This window comes from Eretmochelys imbricata, chromosome 1 (genome assembly GCF_965152235.1).
Source record: "Eretmochelys imbricata isolate rEreImb1 chromosome 1, rEreImb1.hap1, whole genome shotgun sequence".
NCBI lineage: Eukaryota > Metazoa > Chordata > Testudines > Cheloniidae > Eretmochelys > Eretmochelys imbricata.
Genome location: NC_135572.1, coordinates 188,590,522 through 188,605,722, shown reverse-complemented (window position 1 = coordinate 188,605,722; position 15,201 = coordinate 188,590,522). Strand labels below are relative to the sequence as shown.

At 38.1% G+C, this 15,201-nt stretch overlaps 1 protein-coding gene across 1 annotated transcript in view; it reads left to right on the top strand.

Moving 5' to 3' along the window:
* The window catches only part of EPHA6 (EPH receptor A6), a 621,363-nt gene extending 617,037 nt beyond the window's left edge, over positions 1-4,326 (top strand). Inside the window, exons 15-16 of the mRNA XM_077816508.1 lie at positions 2,527-2,676; positions 4,212-4,326. Coding sequence (XP_077672634.1) covers positions 2,527-2,676; positions 4,212-4,326 — 265 coding nt within the window. The remainder of the gene's footprint in view (positions 1-2,526; positions 2,677-4,211) is intronic.
* Positions 4,327-15,201: the final 10,875 nt, after the last annotated feature.

Below are 15,201 nucleotides of genomic sequence, written 5' to 3'. Positions count from 1 at the left end.
AACCATTTGGCTCACTAACTTCACACCTGGTCCAGCATCATTTCAGACCACTAGGAACTGGAGGTGGTCCAGAGTGGCTATGCCATCATTTCCTCTCTCTACCACACAATCATCCTCCCTCCATATCCGTCTTCAGGGACCCCTCCACAAGACCCTGCTTCAGCAAGAGGTGTAGGCCCTCCTTGCTTTGGGCACTGTAGAGGAGTTCCTTCTTGAGAGAGGGGTAGGGGATTCTATTCAAGATACTTCTTCATTCCCCAAGAAACCAGTGAGGCTTTGACCAATATTAGACCTCTGAGACCTGACTACCAACAACAAAAATCTCAAGTTAAAGATGGTCTCCCTCGCATCAATTATCCCCTCCCTAGATCCTTGCCCTCAAGCTCAAGGATACATACTTTCACATTATGATGCACTCATCACACAGGCACTTCCTGAATTCTGTATTCAAGAACAATCACGATCCATACTGGGTTTTGCCCTTTGTGCTGTCTGTAGTGCCCAGGTGTTTACGAAGTGTCTAGATGTGGTCGCTGCCTACCTCAGAATGATGGCTAGCCACGTGTTCCCATACTTAGACAACTGGTTGTTCATCAGCCACTCAGAACCTCCGGTCCAGGCCAACATTGGGACTGTTCTCCAACTGTTTGTGCACTTGTGCCCCTGGTTAATGAAAAGAAATCCACATTAGCACCCACATAGAGGATGGAATTCAGTGAGACAATGTTCGATGCAAGGGCAGCCACCTCCTATCTATCACTCAACCAGTTCCAGATGCTGCACAATCTCTGTTCCCATCTGCTGACACAAGCAAGATCCTGCCTCAGGCTTCTGGATCTTATGGTGACCTGTATGCTCATCAGCCCATATGCGAGGCTTCACTTCTGGCACCATCAAGCTTGGCTGTCCTCCATCTACAGCTCCAAAAGACACCCATAGACAAGGTGCTGCACCTCCCTCTGGCAATTCTCTAATCACCGAGCTGGTGAAAGGACCCAAGCAATAATTTGCAGAGGGGTTCTGTATAATCCCACTTCTCCCTCAAGGACTGTGATCACAGATGCCTCTACATTCAGGGGTAGGGGTTCACATGGGCAATCTTATGACACAAGGCCATGCTCATCAATGTGTAGGAACTCAGGGCTGTATACAGGGTATGCATAGCCTTCCTGTCAGTCATTCAAGGTCAAATGATTCTGGTAATGTTGGAAAATACCACTCCAGTCTTCTACATGAACAGGCAGCAGAGGCAGCACTAGATTACAGGCTCTGTGCCAGAAGCCATCCAAGTATGTGACTCTGCAATAGGACATGGCATCTCCCTGTCAGCGGTCCAGACAGCCTCAGCAGGTACTTCTGTGACAATCATGAGTGGTGGGAGCACTAGAAGGTGTGTCCTCCAGGACATCTTCCAACAATGCAGGGTCTCTTACTCAGATCTTTTTGCAACGAGGGAGACCTCTGCGTGGGGGAGGAGGAACAGACGTCCAGGGTCTTTCAGAGGCCTTTCTCCACCCATGGACAGAGGGACTGTTCCATGTGTTCCTTCCCTTTCCCCTGCTCCCCAGGGTACTTTGGAAGGTGGGAGAAGGCCAGGGCAATCCTCATAGCCCCAGCCTGGCTGAGACAGATATTGGACTTCCACAACCTCTCCATAGTCCTGCCAATCACTCTTCCCCTGGTTCCCAGCCTCCAGGGATGTGGCAGGGGGGCTTTGCCCTTTACACCCTTGTGGCGCAAACAAGGAGAAGAAGGGCACGTGCACGATCACAGTGAGTACTGCTGACTAGAAAATTGTCCTATGCATGCACACTGGGTTTGCACTCACCCACTGCGCAATGTGTCACACATCTCAAAGAACATCAGTTGCTGTAAAGGTAAGTAACCTCTTTTTCTGCAGAGATATACTCTATATTGAAAATTGTAATAATGTGGATAGGTCCATTTCTGAACTTCTTGTGCATATAAAACTCCTGTAGAGTTCCAATGATTTCCTTCATAGTAGTATTAAAAAGGAATTTTGGATACTAAAATATAACTGACAAATTTTAGAGAATGGGCCAGAATCAAAGTAGTAGATCTGATTTTTTCTGAAACTTTGGAGAACTTCAGTTCAGGATCTGAACTTTGCAGCATGAGCTCATCTCTTATTTCTTTCTAGTGTTGATAGACTTAGGTTATGCCTTTATGTACAGTGTTGCAGCAGTGCAGCTGTATCATTGTATGCGCTCCCATCGGCATAAAAAAAACACCTCCACAAGCGGCATAAGCTATGTAAGCGGGAGAAGCTCTCCCACTGACATAGCGCTGTGCACACGAATGCTTATGTTGGTGTAACTTATGTCGCTCAGGGGGTGGAATATTCACACCCCTGAGCGACATAAGCTTTGCCAAGATAGGCTGTAGTGTAGACCTAGCCCTAGTTTGGTCAACTTTTTAGTACAAAAATATCTCTACAAAAGTAAACAAGGCTTTATTTTTTATGCTTATTACTTCTTTACAAGCTTTTACATTTTGTTTTTGTAGAATGCCAGATTCACCTGGTGAAGTTCCCGAATATCCTTTGTTTGTTTCAGTCATTGATTGGCTAGATTCAATAAAAATGGGTCAGTATAAAAATAACTTCATGGCAGCGGGTTTCACAACTTTGGATGTGGTTTCAAGAATGAGCATTGAGTAAGTATGTAAATTATTATCGGTACAGTGGGTAAACTGCAATTGCTCAGATGTAACGGTGATAGAGCCTAAGTGCTAAGATGTATGGAACAAAAGTATATTTTCACTTTGCTAGTACAGTTAATAAAAGACTTTCAATCAAAATATTGAATATGGCAACGAAAGATGATGTGGTGATTAAGAGACTCAGTGGACTTGGTTTTAAATTCCTTGCTCCACCGCATACTTTTTGCATGACCATGTGAAATCAGTGGGACTATTTGCATGCATAGTGTGTTGTTGGATAGGGGCCTTGATCTGCTCCCATTGAACCAATGGTAAAATGTACTTTTCTGTAAACAAGTTCAGGTCCAGATTATGTACACTAATCATATCTTTTCTGTGTTGTGTGCAGTCCCAGGCACACTGCTAGAACTCAGTTCTTGATCCTGCTCCATTGAAGTTTTGTTAGTGATTTCAGTGAGAGCAGGAGCAGTGAATAATAATGACTGTTGCTATTGGTATCTAATTTGACATTTTACCACACATTGTGCCACATTTTGAATGTGAAGGGAGCTATATAATACTAAATTCTATAATACTGTACTGGTTTTCTGAAAGTTGTATTGTACTTCACATTTTTTTAAAAAAATACTGTTCTTGCCTCAGAAGATTGGCATGAGCCACATAAATTACTCTTTTGTCCTAATGTTTAATGCCAATTCAGAGCTTGTCTATTGTGTGGGGTTTTTATAGTGTGAAGATTTGTCACCAGATCATAATTAACTTTACTGCAGTTTTGAATCATTAGCATCCACTAGCTCTTTCCATTTGTCATTAAATGGTCAAATACTGCCCTCCTCATCCACAGACAGTACTCAATGCACTTAAATTGTTGGGAGGTTCTACAGCGAAGGAGCTGGATGCTTCATGGTGTTTCTTTTGCATCAGCCTGTTGTAGAAGTAGGTGAGGCAAAGGTGGACTGGGAGATAAGCATGGGCAGAGCTGATGATTTGCTACTATGCAGATCTACAAACTGTTGCTCTTCTCCCTACTCATCCTGCAAGCAGTAGAAGTGCTGCAGCACCTGCAATAGTGAACATGAAGTGGTTCTTCTTGCCTCTGCAGCATGGGTGGGAAGGATTTCTTCCCTCCTCCCACCCTGTGGAGGTCCCTTTTCTCTGCTTGCTTCTCAGGCTTGTGTCTAGGGGCTGGGAGAAGGATTTTGACCTTTAAGGATACAGCAAAAAAGCTGGTTTCAGAGTAGCAGCCGTGTTAGTCTGTATTCGCAAAAAGAAAAGGAGTACTTGTGGCACCTTAGAGACTAACTATGAGATGTGATTTTTTTTCTAAATGGCTGCCTATACAAATAAAGAATAGGTGGGTGCACCTTTGAATGCCTGCAAATGTAGGGCATTTTTACATATTCAAATCAAGACATTGAATAGTCCTGATGAAGAATTAGGTGCTGAGCAATATGTGGAAGCAATCAGAATTCTTTCTGTGTGGCTGTACATGCATGCAAGGTGAATTTTAACCTTTCTTTATCTTACAGTGACATTAGGAGAATTGGAGTTGTACTCATTGGACATCAGAGACGAATAGTGAGCAGTTTACAGACTTTGCGATTACACATGATGCACATACAGGAGAAAGGATTTCATGTATGAAAGTACTAGAAGCAACTTTGTTTTGTGCCTCAGCATTTCTAAAATGGAAGATATTCTCATTCCTCCCTTATGTTCCTCCCAACTTCAAGAACTGCAGTCTCCCATTCAGACTATAAATACACACTTTTACGTTAATGCTTCCAATGTGGAATTTTTAATCACACGGCATAGTTCCTCCGTCAGTTACCTGCCAATACAATCCTGGCGCACTGCAAGACTGTTGCTACACACTGGTGAATAACTCAGCATGGATGTGTAACTTTGTATAACAGTATTTGGAACACTTTCATGGACTTCTTTGAAAGTGATAGCCTATTTGGCCTGGTGTGGCTTCCTTATTGATGTATTTAGAGTTTGATGGTAGATCAAAAAGTAATTGACTTTTTTCATGTTTTGTGATCATGTAGCTTCCAATATCAAATGTGCAATCAGAAAAAAAAAGTTTGACATAAATATTTATTTTATCTCTTAACTAAATCCAAATGTATGGGTCAGATTGTTACCTTAACTTCGTAATAGTTTAAATGCTGGTAAGCTGGTGCCTGAAAATGTTAGAATTCTTTGCAGAGATGACCAGTGATTTCATGTAGTGAATTCTTGTTATGTGTAACTAACTGGGGTGCGGATTAGAAAGAACTGAACTTTAAATCTTCCTGAGGCCCTGGGTTTAAATTTATTTGTATAAGCAGCTGACATTATTTTTATCCTTTATAGAGTTGGTTGCAAAATTGGTTCATTATTAGAATTTTTCACCATTTTTCATCCTTTTTTTATACTAAGTAGCTGCCTCTACCACATGGTGAGTAACCCTTGGAAAGGCTGTTGTAACAATTCTTAAGCCACACAGAATATTCAGTTGTCAGCTATACTGCACACTGCAGTCACGTAGACTTCACAGAGCTTTCTGCTTCAAAACCACAGGCCTCTACTACTGCAGCTAATGGAGAATTTCCATTAGTTTAGTAGTTTTAGGACTTATCTAACTTCTGTGGGCCAGCCATTAGGGGGATGATGAGATCCTCATACTTGAGCAGATCTGCCATACCATCAACGAGAGATCAGTGGAACACAAACAAACTAATCACTACTGTATGTTACGCAATGTAAGAGTGCGGCATTAGTTACTACATTATATGTAGGCAGAGAGAGAGGCCTAGGACAGCAGTGTAATAATATGTTGCCTTGAGTCTACTTTTATACGTTTGCTGTTAGAAGTAAAAAGCAGACGATGATGAAATGGATTTCTAGTTATTAACTAGCTGGTCTTCATTTAGTACAAATGTCTAACTGACGTCTAAGATAATTCTCTTTAAAACTAGAACTGTTTAATAGCCATATTTACATGCAAGAAAATGGATGCAAAGGCCGAGCACAATATTTGTACCTCTATAAGACTTAAAGCTTTCATGCTCTATTCAGATGACGTACATAGATATAATGGGCTACATTTTCAAAACTTGCATGAGATATGCGCTACTGTGAACCATGAAATGAGCGCATGTCTGCATGCTCTGAAAGCCACACACATTTTTACATGCATGTCACATGTAAACTGGATGTAGATGTTTGTGTTAATTTGTATATCATTTTTAAAGTTATGTGGAGCAAGAATATACTTGAGCATTATTAATTTTCAGTTAAAAAGCACATTTGGGGCGATCAGTAAAATGTATATGTATTACAAAATGAATTAACCAGACTAAGTAATCATAACGATATTTATTGCTTAATTTGCAGCTTAAAAAGCATACTTCTTGATACTGGGAAAAAGCTGCTGTTCTATATGGAAGGCAGAGAAGGAAGAGCAGGAGAAGATTCAGAAAGGTTTATCCTTCTAACCAGTTTCACAGAGTAAGACACACTGTGTCTGATTCACTGCTGTTATTCCACTTTTATGCCGATGACTCCACTGATTTCAACAGAGTAATAGTGGTGAATCAAGTGCATTTTTTTAGTTTTGTTTTTCTAAAGTTCTAATAGAGGAATAGATTTCCTAAAGATATAGATTCACTAGTATCTTTGAATGCTAATTTGCTGAATATGTTTCAAAAACTTAGACCCCAGTCCCACAAACACATACAAGAGTAAATTTGTGCACATGAGAAGTTCAGGATCAAGGGCCCTTAATAGAACAAACTAGCTTTAGTTCTTCTCTGTGAGGCACGCTCTTGTAAATTTCTGCCCAAATTCCATATTTTATTTTTCGTTAAGTAGGGTTCTCTTATGGAACAAAAAGCATACCATTTTTTCCATGTTGTAAGACTTTTTTTTTAAAATAAGAACTTCAGATTCAAATCTAAAAGTTTATTTTCGTTTACTATTTTGCTTTCCCTTTTGCCTGTCGTTGCTTTCATCTCCATCAAGGTGCCATTTGGGAAGAGATCTTTGCAAGCAGCTTTTTAAATATGTAATGAGGCATGGGAGTCCAGTACTTGCTAAGAGGTACTCAAAATTAATCCAAACCATATGGGTGCATTCTTGTGCTCATACATATGTTTGTTCATTTTTGGAAGTGTGGATGCAAAGCTGCATGTTATATATACATTAACCTGGATATGTCTCATGGAAATTAATTTCCAGATTTATCACACTTTTTAAAATATATTTTCAATAGAACAAATATAATAACAATATTGAAACATTTATTAATTAAATATATTTTTATAAAAACAAGAGTTTAAGTAACCAGGGAAGGAGTGACAGAGGATTCTTTTGGCGATGACATTTATTTAAGAAAAACAACAACCTAAAAATCATCTCCTAGAGTTTGTGGGTTTCTATGGATGGTTTTTGTTGTTGTGCTGCATAATTCTTTCTTAATAATGATCTTGATCAAACTTACATTTCCCCAGCTTTAGAAACTGCATTTTTACTCTTGCCCACTCCACTGTTTCAACATACAAAAGAAATGCAATGAGGTTTGGGGTTTTTTAATATGCTGGTGTTGTCTTTTCAAATGTGGACATTTCTGTGCAGCCTACAAATGTATGCACAACATTACCAGCAGCTTCCACTAAAATGGATGACTGTTCCGCCAGATGAAAATTAGCTGCTCTTAGCGTACACAGTTAGCATTCAAACTGATTTACTAGGCTATTCTTAAAAATCTAGCTCTCCATGCACACCATTCAGTAACCAAAACTATTGAAAATGCACAGAATAAAGGGAGTGTGAGAGAGACAAATGCAAAAATGTATATTAAAATGTGGGCATAGGAAAATTTACTGATATAGTAATTTACAGGTGAAGTCTCCATATACATTCTTCTCTAGGATTTTATTGTTGTTCATATAGAATGAAATAAATCCATCTGCTATTGGCCTACACGGGTCCTTTGCACCATTTGAGCCTTCAAAATAGGGCTCAAGTGATACTTATGTAGTGAACAGTTCTTGTGCTGGCCCTTTGCAAAAGGATGAATTTCATCCCTAGTCCATAGTACTGACGATAGTTTACTTGAAATGAGATAACTACAGAAACCCAGGTCTGTAATATATTCTGTCCCTGAGATATTTGCACACAACTGGTAGCATTCGAGTCATTGAGAAGACGAGGATTTCTCATGAGATAAAAGGAAGGAAATTTAGGAGAAATGGGTTTAAATTTGCCCTAATGAACAAGTTGCCTCTGTTATGTTTTCTTTCAACATAACTTATACATGATCAGTTGCAGCTCATGTATAGGCTTCAGTCACAAGTATTATGTTTATTCTTGGCCATCAGCCAGGACTTTATGACAAAATATGTACATTTTTAACATTAAATGATCCTTTAATTGAAAATAGTAGATTCAAACATAAATTCAAAATGCATATATTATGATCATATTTGTTACTTTGGCCTACCCACTCTTCAAGTTTGTCCTAAACTTTGGTAGACATCTGTTGGACTGATCACCACTTACACAGGAATATTTCAATATACTGAAGTATTTTGATGATGTTTAACTTAGAATATCTGTTTTCTGTTTCTTTAAATATAATGGACATGTTCGTTAGCTGCACCAAGCTTATTGTCAGTGCAGCAGGAAAGGGCCCCAAATGTGGTTCTAATGTAACTTTTAGGTTTATCCACCCTGGGGCTAGCTGAGGGTGTAACTGGCCCCCAGTACAAGTTAGAGCAGGTACAAGTAACTTCCATGGCTTGGAATGATCCCATAGGGGCCATTCTGGCATTTGGGGGTTGCTGTAGCATAGCACATTCTGGCCAAATGCCCTCATGACTCTAACTCACCTTGGAATACCTTCTGCACAGAGTGGGGGAAAACAGGTAGCAATTGAGCTGGCTACACCTGCTTTATGCTATCAGGGGATTGTCTGCTGACAGAGAAATCCCCAGATCCTCTTTTAGGGCAATTTTAAGTCCCATTTAAGTCCCCTATAACAGAAACAAAACACTTGCCCAAAAGACATATTCCATGCATTTGGAATCCACAAATCTCTTCCTCCTTCACATATAATCCTTAGAAGATAGTAGTACATACTGTTCAGACAAGAATAGTGTGGTGGAATATAGGTCCTCAGATTACAGACTAGGTTACACAGAGCACAGTATGGCTATAAAAGTGTGTGTGTGTGCATGCGTGTGTGTGAGTGTGTATTATAATTGAGATTTTCAAAAGTGGACTACTGAATTTAATTATACAACTGTTGTTAAAACTAATGGGAATTGTGTGGCTAAATCCCCCAGTCAGCTTTGAAAATTTCAGTCAGTGTGTATCATGTGTGTATAGTTCCTGGCTTCTTATCTGAAAATGTACATCCCAAAATAAATATATTAAGAAGTGCAGAAGAGTGGGTCTCAAACTGTGGTCTATGGAGAGCTTGCTGGTCACATGATACTGGCCCTCCTCCTAATTCCAGTCACTAAATCACATTAAACACATTGAACACTGTCCTAGTGGTACTTTTCTATGTGAATAATTATCGTAGTTGCTGTAGGGATTTGAAGTGATCATGAATGGTAGGGGAGGTGTTCTTGAACCAATCTCTCGATTAAGATGTGGTCCGTATTGTGAAATAAACGTTAAGATCTCCTGCTGTAGTAGCCCAAGCTGCTTATACAGGATAAATTATTCTCTTTTAAATGTCATCTTATAGGATCTCATCCTCCCATCCCCAGATAATTTAAGGGAAAGTCTCAAGGCAATGGGACTTGACAGATTTTTTTAAACAAGATGTATTCAAGTTTAGAAAAAACAATAGACAGAAGCTTATTATGGAGATACATTTGGTTTAAAATAAATAGTAAGCACTATGAGATTATTAATCATATTTTCTTATTTTATTATGTTAAATAATGACACCAGTTCACGTAAGAGTATCTCTTTGTGTTTCGTTAAGATGTTCTGTAACAATATCTTTCAGTTTTCCCTTATTGCAAGGAATTTCTCAACTGTTCCTCTGTTCTACAAAGACCTCTTCTATTATCCCTGTATAATTAAATGAGAAGCTAAGGATATGGAAAACTTTATATTAAAGCATCAGAGGGGTAGCCATGTTACTCTGGATCTGTAAAAGCGGCAAAGGGTCCTGTGGCACCTTATAGACTAACAGATGTATTGGAGCATAAGCTTTCGTGGGTGAATACCCACTTCGTCAGATGCAAGTGAGTATTCACCCACGAAAGCTTATGCTCCAATACGTCTGTTAGTCTATAAGGTGCCACAGGACTCTTTGCCACTTTTATATTAAAGAAACCAATCCCAAAATCATTTCAAGCTCTTTTCTCTACTACTTTTGCTGTGTCCCTAATTTGTGATTTACGTCCCACATTTAGGCAATGTCAGGTTAGGCGCTATGTCTGTATCTCAGAAATAATATATGTACTATACTAAGTTGCTATACAAGGCCCCAAATCTGCAAACACTTACGCACACATGACTTCAGTAGGACTACTCACATGAGTGAAGTTAAGCATAGATTTAAAGTGTTTGCAGGATTGAGGCTTTAATAAGTATGTATATAAAGCAACATTAGATAATGTTAATTTTATGTTTTTTCTTTCAACTTCAATACCATATTTTGTTTACTTGAGTAGAGGTCTAATCTATGTGGCATTTTTAGAAAATCTTCTGATTATATCTTTCTTTAATATGTTGGAAGATTTTGTTCAGTTCCTGACTGTCTTTATTTGGGGAATTCCATTTGTTTCTGTAAATATTCTCCTCTTAAATGCACAGCAGGAAGTTAGCTAATTCTCCACATTTACTAATAAAAAAATTAATGGGTATAACAAGACCTCTTCATTAGTGGTGATTTAGTGAGCCTAGTATATATGAAGTAGAGAGAAGATCAAACCAAAATCCTGGACTCAGACTCCTTTGAAGAAGTTCAGAACTTCATTTAAATGTAAACTGTATAGTGGCTGGGTCCTATATAGTATAATGAGCTATACCAGAACTTGGATCTGAACACCCTTAACGTTTGGGAAATTCCGAACTGGAATCTAAATTTTGAGATGATGGCTCATTTCTGGTTGTGAATTATGAAGACAGTGTGCTTCAAATCAGCCTAGGTGAAGTAATATTTTCACAATATTATCACACTAAGATGATTTGATGATCTAGTATGCTGGCTATTAAGAAAAAAAATCTATTTGCTGGTTCTCCAGAATCCAGCCTGTGACAATACTAGGCACTATCATTATAGCTTAGAATGTTCAATAAACAAGATTCTCTTTTGTGAATGTAATGTTATAATAATTGGGAATTCTAACTGTTCTGCACTTCTTATAACTACGTTTTGTAAGCAGCCCAAATAACAGTAAAGAGTATAGCTGACCAATTATGAGAGCCCTAAAAGCCCACATTTCAGTTCTCTCTAATTCAAATTGAGCTCTTGCTGGTTATGGTCAAAAGGTGAAAAAGAAAAAAAACATAAATTTTGTTAATATACTGGATGCTTTGTGCTATATAATTTATAATCACTTTACATGACTGGAAAAGTGATCAGCTGAAGCAGACAAACTGTAGTTATTGTTTTAAATTTGTACATTATTATTCATTAAGCACTAACTGCAGGTTCAGTGATGTAAAACTCCTATACAGTTAAGGAGACATTTCCTGCCTTGTGAATCTTTTAGTCTACTTGATCTAGTGCATTTAAAACCCCGCTGGAAAGAATAATGTATTTTAATAGTAGAATCCTGTAATGAGAGTGATTACTGTTACTGATGTAAATAGTGTGATGATTTGAAGTTTGTGGGACAGTGGGAAAATGTCAATAGGGTCCAATCTTGTTCCTGCTGAAGTTAATGGAAGTTTTGTCATTAACTTCAGTGACAGTAGAATGAGGCTCTAAGTAAATTATATATATAACGATCAGTCCAGACGGTATAAACGAGTATTTTCCCCATCTATTAGCACTGTTCAGTTGTTGCTAAAGGCCAAACTTGTATTAGTAACCATGCTCTCTTGTGATGTAAACAGGACTTGTTAATGATTCTTTATTGATACTTACAAGATATGAAACTGTGTCACTTAGGGCCTGCTCCAAAGCCATTTCAAAGAGTGAAAATATGTCAGTTGATTGAAATGGGCTCTTAAACTGGCCTTTCCAGCTAGGGGATTGCTGTGGGAAAAGGAAGAAATACCCTACCTGAACGATGGTGGAGAGAGGACACTGAGCATAACCAGTTGTAGCTCAGGGAGTGATGGAAGCTACCTTATGGTTACTTTCTGCATGACGGAGCTCAAATCTGGTGAGGAGGAAATGCTCTCTATATTCTCTCCTCCCCATTAATGTACCTGAAGAGGGCTGCCATAATTTAGCCCACAATTAGTACTATTAAAGAAACCTTCAAATACTGTACTGCATATAGTAGTACATCTAGAAATTCTGTAACTATATCTCCTCAGAAATAATATCCACAAGTGAATTTATGCAATTTAGAAGAAAATCACCCCCAAATAAACAACCTACCAACCCAATGCAAATGTTTGTATAGTACTTCTTGTTTTATTATCTCCCTAAGGTGACACACACCATGATAAAGTATGACTGACCCCTCTTAATATTATTCGTTACTGGTAATTTTCCTCTTTGTAGGAGTTTCCTCTATGTATCTTACAGATACGCCCAAAGATTCAGAAAAAACACCCTTAGTGCACGGTGCCCAAAGTAATGTGAGAGGTTTAAAATCATTTAGCATGATTTTAACGTCAGTTAATGAAGGGTACAGTTACAAATAATGTGAAAATAAAAATGTTTCTTCTAGGGGATCTCTTTATTGGACTCCTGATTAAAGTCCATATTTCATTGGGATCGCATGGTTTTGAAAACTCCTAAGACATACACCCGTCATCCATTTGTAGAACTTGTGACAGATACCTTTTCTACTCCCCGTCCCTCAGAAGGGTGAGTTAAGTTTGAACCAGAACCTTTTCATTTAAAGCTACCAATTATTTTAGGGCTGTTTCTTCTTCCACCTTTTACAGCAATGCTTATCGTGGAAGCAAAAGACCACTCTGACTGTGGTAGCAACATTTATCCCTGGGATAACTCCAGTGAAGTTACTATACTACTGCAGGGATGAATGTGGTCCTGAGTTCTTAGCTAAGGCTTCATTCCTGCTCCTGTCGAAGTCAATGTCAAAACCCCAAACTACTTTAGTAGTACAGAATACATCATGGACATTACTACTGAGATTGAAAGCCTATTAAATTAGCAAAAATATGGCCTGATTCTGACAGGTGCTGTGCATCTTCAACTCCTATTGACTTCAATAGGACTGGCAGGCACTCTGCACCTCTGAAAATCATGTGTAGTTTGCGGAAGCACAAAACTACTTTGCAAATACTCCAATGCAGCAAGGAAAAAAGGTCTTAAAAGGTTGGTTTTTTTTAAAAAAAAGTGATACTGAAAATCTGGATGTGAGACTACATTTACTAATTGGCAAAGGAGTATCGTCTAGTAAAGCAACTTTAATTTGGTCAAAGATGGCGAAAATTCTGCTTCATCTAATTTTGTCTTCAAGATTATTTTTAAAATATGCTATTTCCATTTAGAGAAAATATGCAGAAAACATAGTTGTTCCCCTCAAAAAGTTAGTTTTGATTTTGACATGGAAGGTAGCAGTCTTTCTAGTTGTGTTTGGTACATTTTCTCAGGATAGTCTCTAATTCTGTGTATTAGGCTTTAAACATGTATGAATCCAAAGGGGTTTTTAATCTCGTCTTTGCTGTGAAATTAGGTTATACATGATTAAATATGACTGCTCATCATAGTTTGCTGTTCTAGCATAGCCATAAAATGTGTTGACGTATGTGTATATATATATATAAATATATATTTGATAACAGACACTTTAGGCAATATATAAACAGCCATGTCAAAACTTAAAAGATAGATGACATCTAAAGTTGCAGTATAATCAGACTTGAAAAATACTTTACAAGTAAACAATGGCCTCTGCACAGATCTTTATCAATACTCTGAAAGCCACCTCTTTAGAAAGTTGCCAGCTAATACTTGTGTTTTGGCACTGCTTCCTTTCTCCTTAGAGATACATTTGACTATTGAGAACTACCTGTATCTAAATCACCTTTCTTCCCATATAAAAGTGGCCCTTGGGTGTTGTACCTTTAAGTTGTGCCATTCAGTGATTCTGAACATTGAAAAATGTGCGGGTGTAATACTGCAAACAGTAAGTGAGATCCAACATTTCTGAGAGACAGAACATTTCACAGCTGGCACAGTTATTTTCCTCTTGGGACTGCCTCACCATTTCAAATTACTTTTCTTCATGTAATATGCCTCGCACACATGTTCCAAATGTATTTTGGTTTCTCTCAAGTTATAGCAGTGTTGTGGAAATAACTGTGAAATAGAAAGTTTAAAATACTGAGCTTCAATCCCAAGAAGAACGTGGGAACCTACGTACTTTACATCAGAGGTGAAATAGTTCATATTTACTTGAAGGTGGTATTATTTTCCTTATTTTTAAATCTACTATTATGAAGATATGATGTTACATGTAAATTTTCATGTGCTGGCATGCCTACAAATTAATAGTGTAATAGACTGCTCAGCTCTCAAAATTAGGGCATTTTTAAGGTGAATTGCATTACATATGCCATCTATTTGAAGAACGAATATGGGGTTTGGCAAAGCTACCTGCTGAGCAACATAATAAGATTTTTGTACAAAGTACAAGTTACTGATTATTATTGTATTTTATTTTTCTATGATTTCCTAAGAGGCATTATCAGGTCTTACAGATGGGGTAAGCCTGTTTATTAAGATATTTATTAGCAAATAAAAGTTATAGTACTGGTGGTTATTTCTGAGTTCATGCTTTTTGTTTTACCTTAACTTACGCATATGATACACAGTAAAACTTCTCATATGTGACGAGGCAAAAAAATCAATTGCTTATCACAGAGTGGTGTACCAATCAAAGTGGATCACACTGTATTCTAATTTTTGGGATGCTTTAGGTAGTCTTTTACAGCAGGAGGGTTCCTAATCAGTGTGGACTCTTACATACATGTCACTGTAGATTCCGTGCTCTGATAAATGTCTTCACAAAATGCACATGCAATTGATAATGTTGTTAAAGAACTATACATACTGTGATAATCCCCAAACTGCAGATCCCTGCAGTCACAAGGATCCGATCCCATATACATAATAACACTGTCTCCTTCAAAAGAAACACTGTTTATCTGAATCGGAACACATTTTAAATTTGTTATTAAAGCTCTGTAGTTTTGTTCAATCCCCATAAACTGGGTCTCTGAGCATTGGTCTTCACTGAAAAATGCTACTGTACTTGCAACTCCTTCTCTGAAAAGGCAGTAAAAACTTGACTTTCCAGTCGCACATGGCGGCAGGTTTCTAACAAACATTAGTTATTGTTGTTTTATTATTCACGT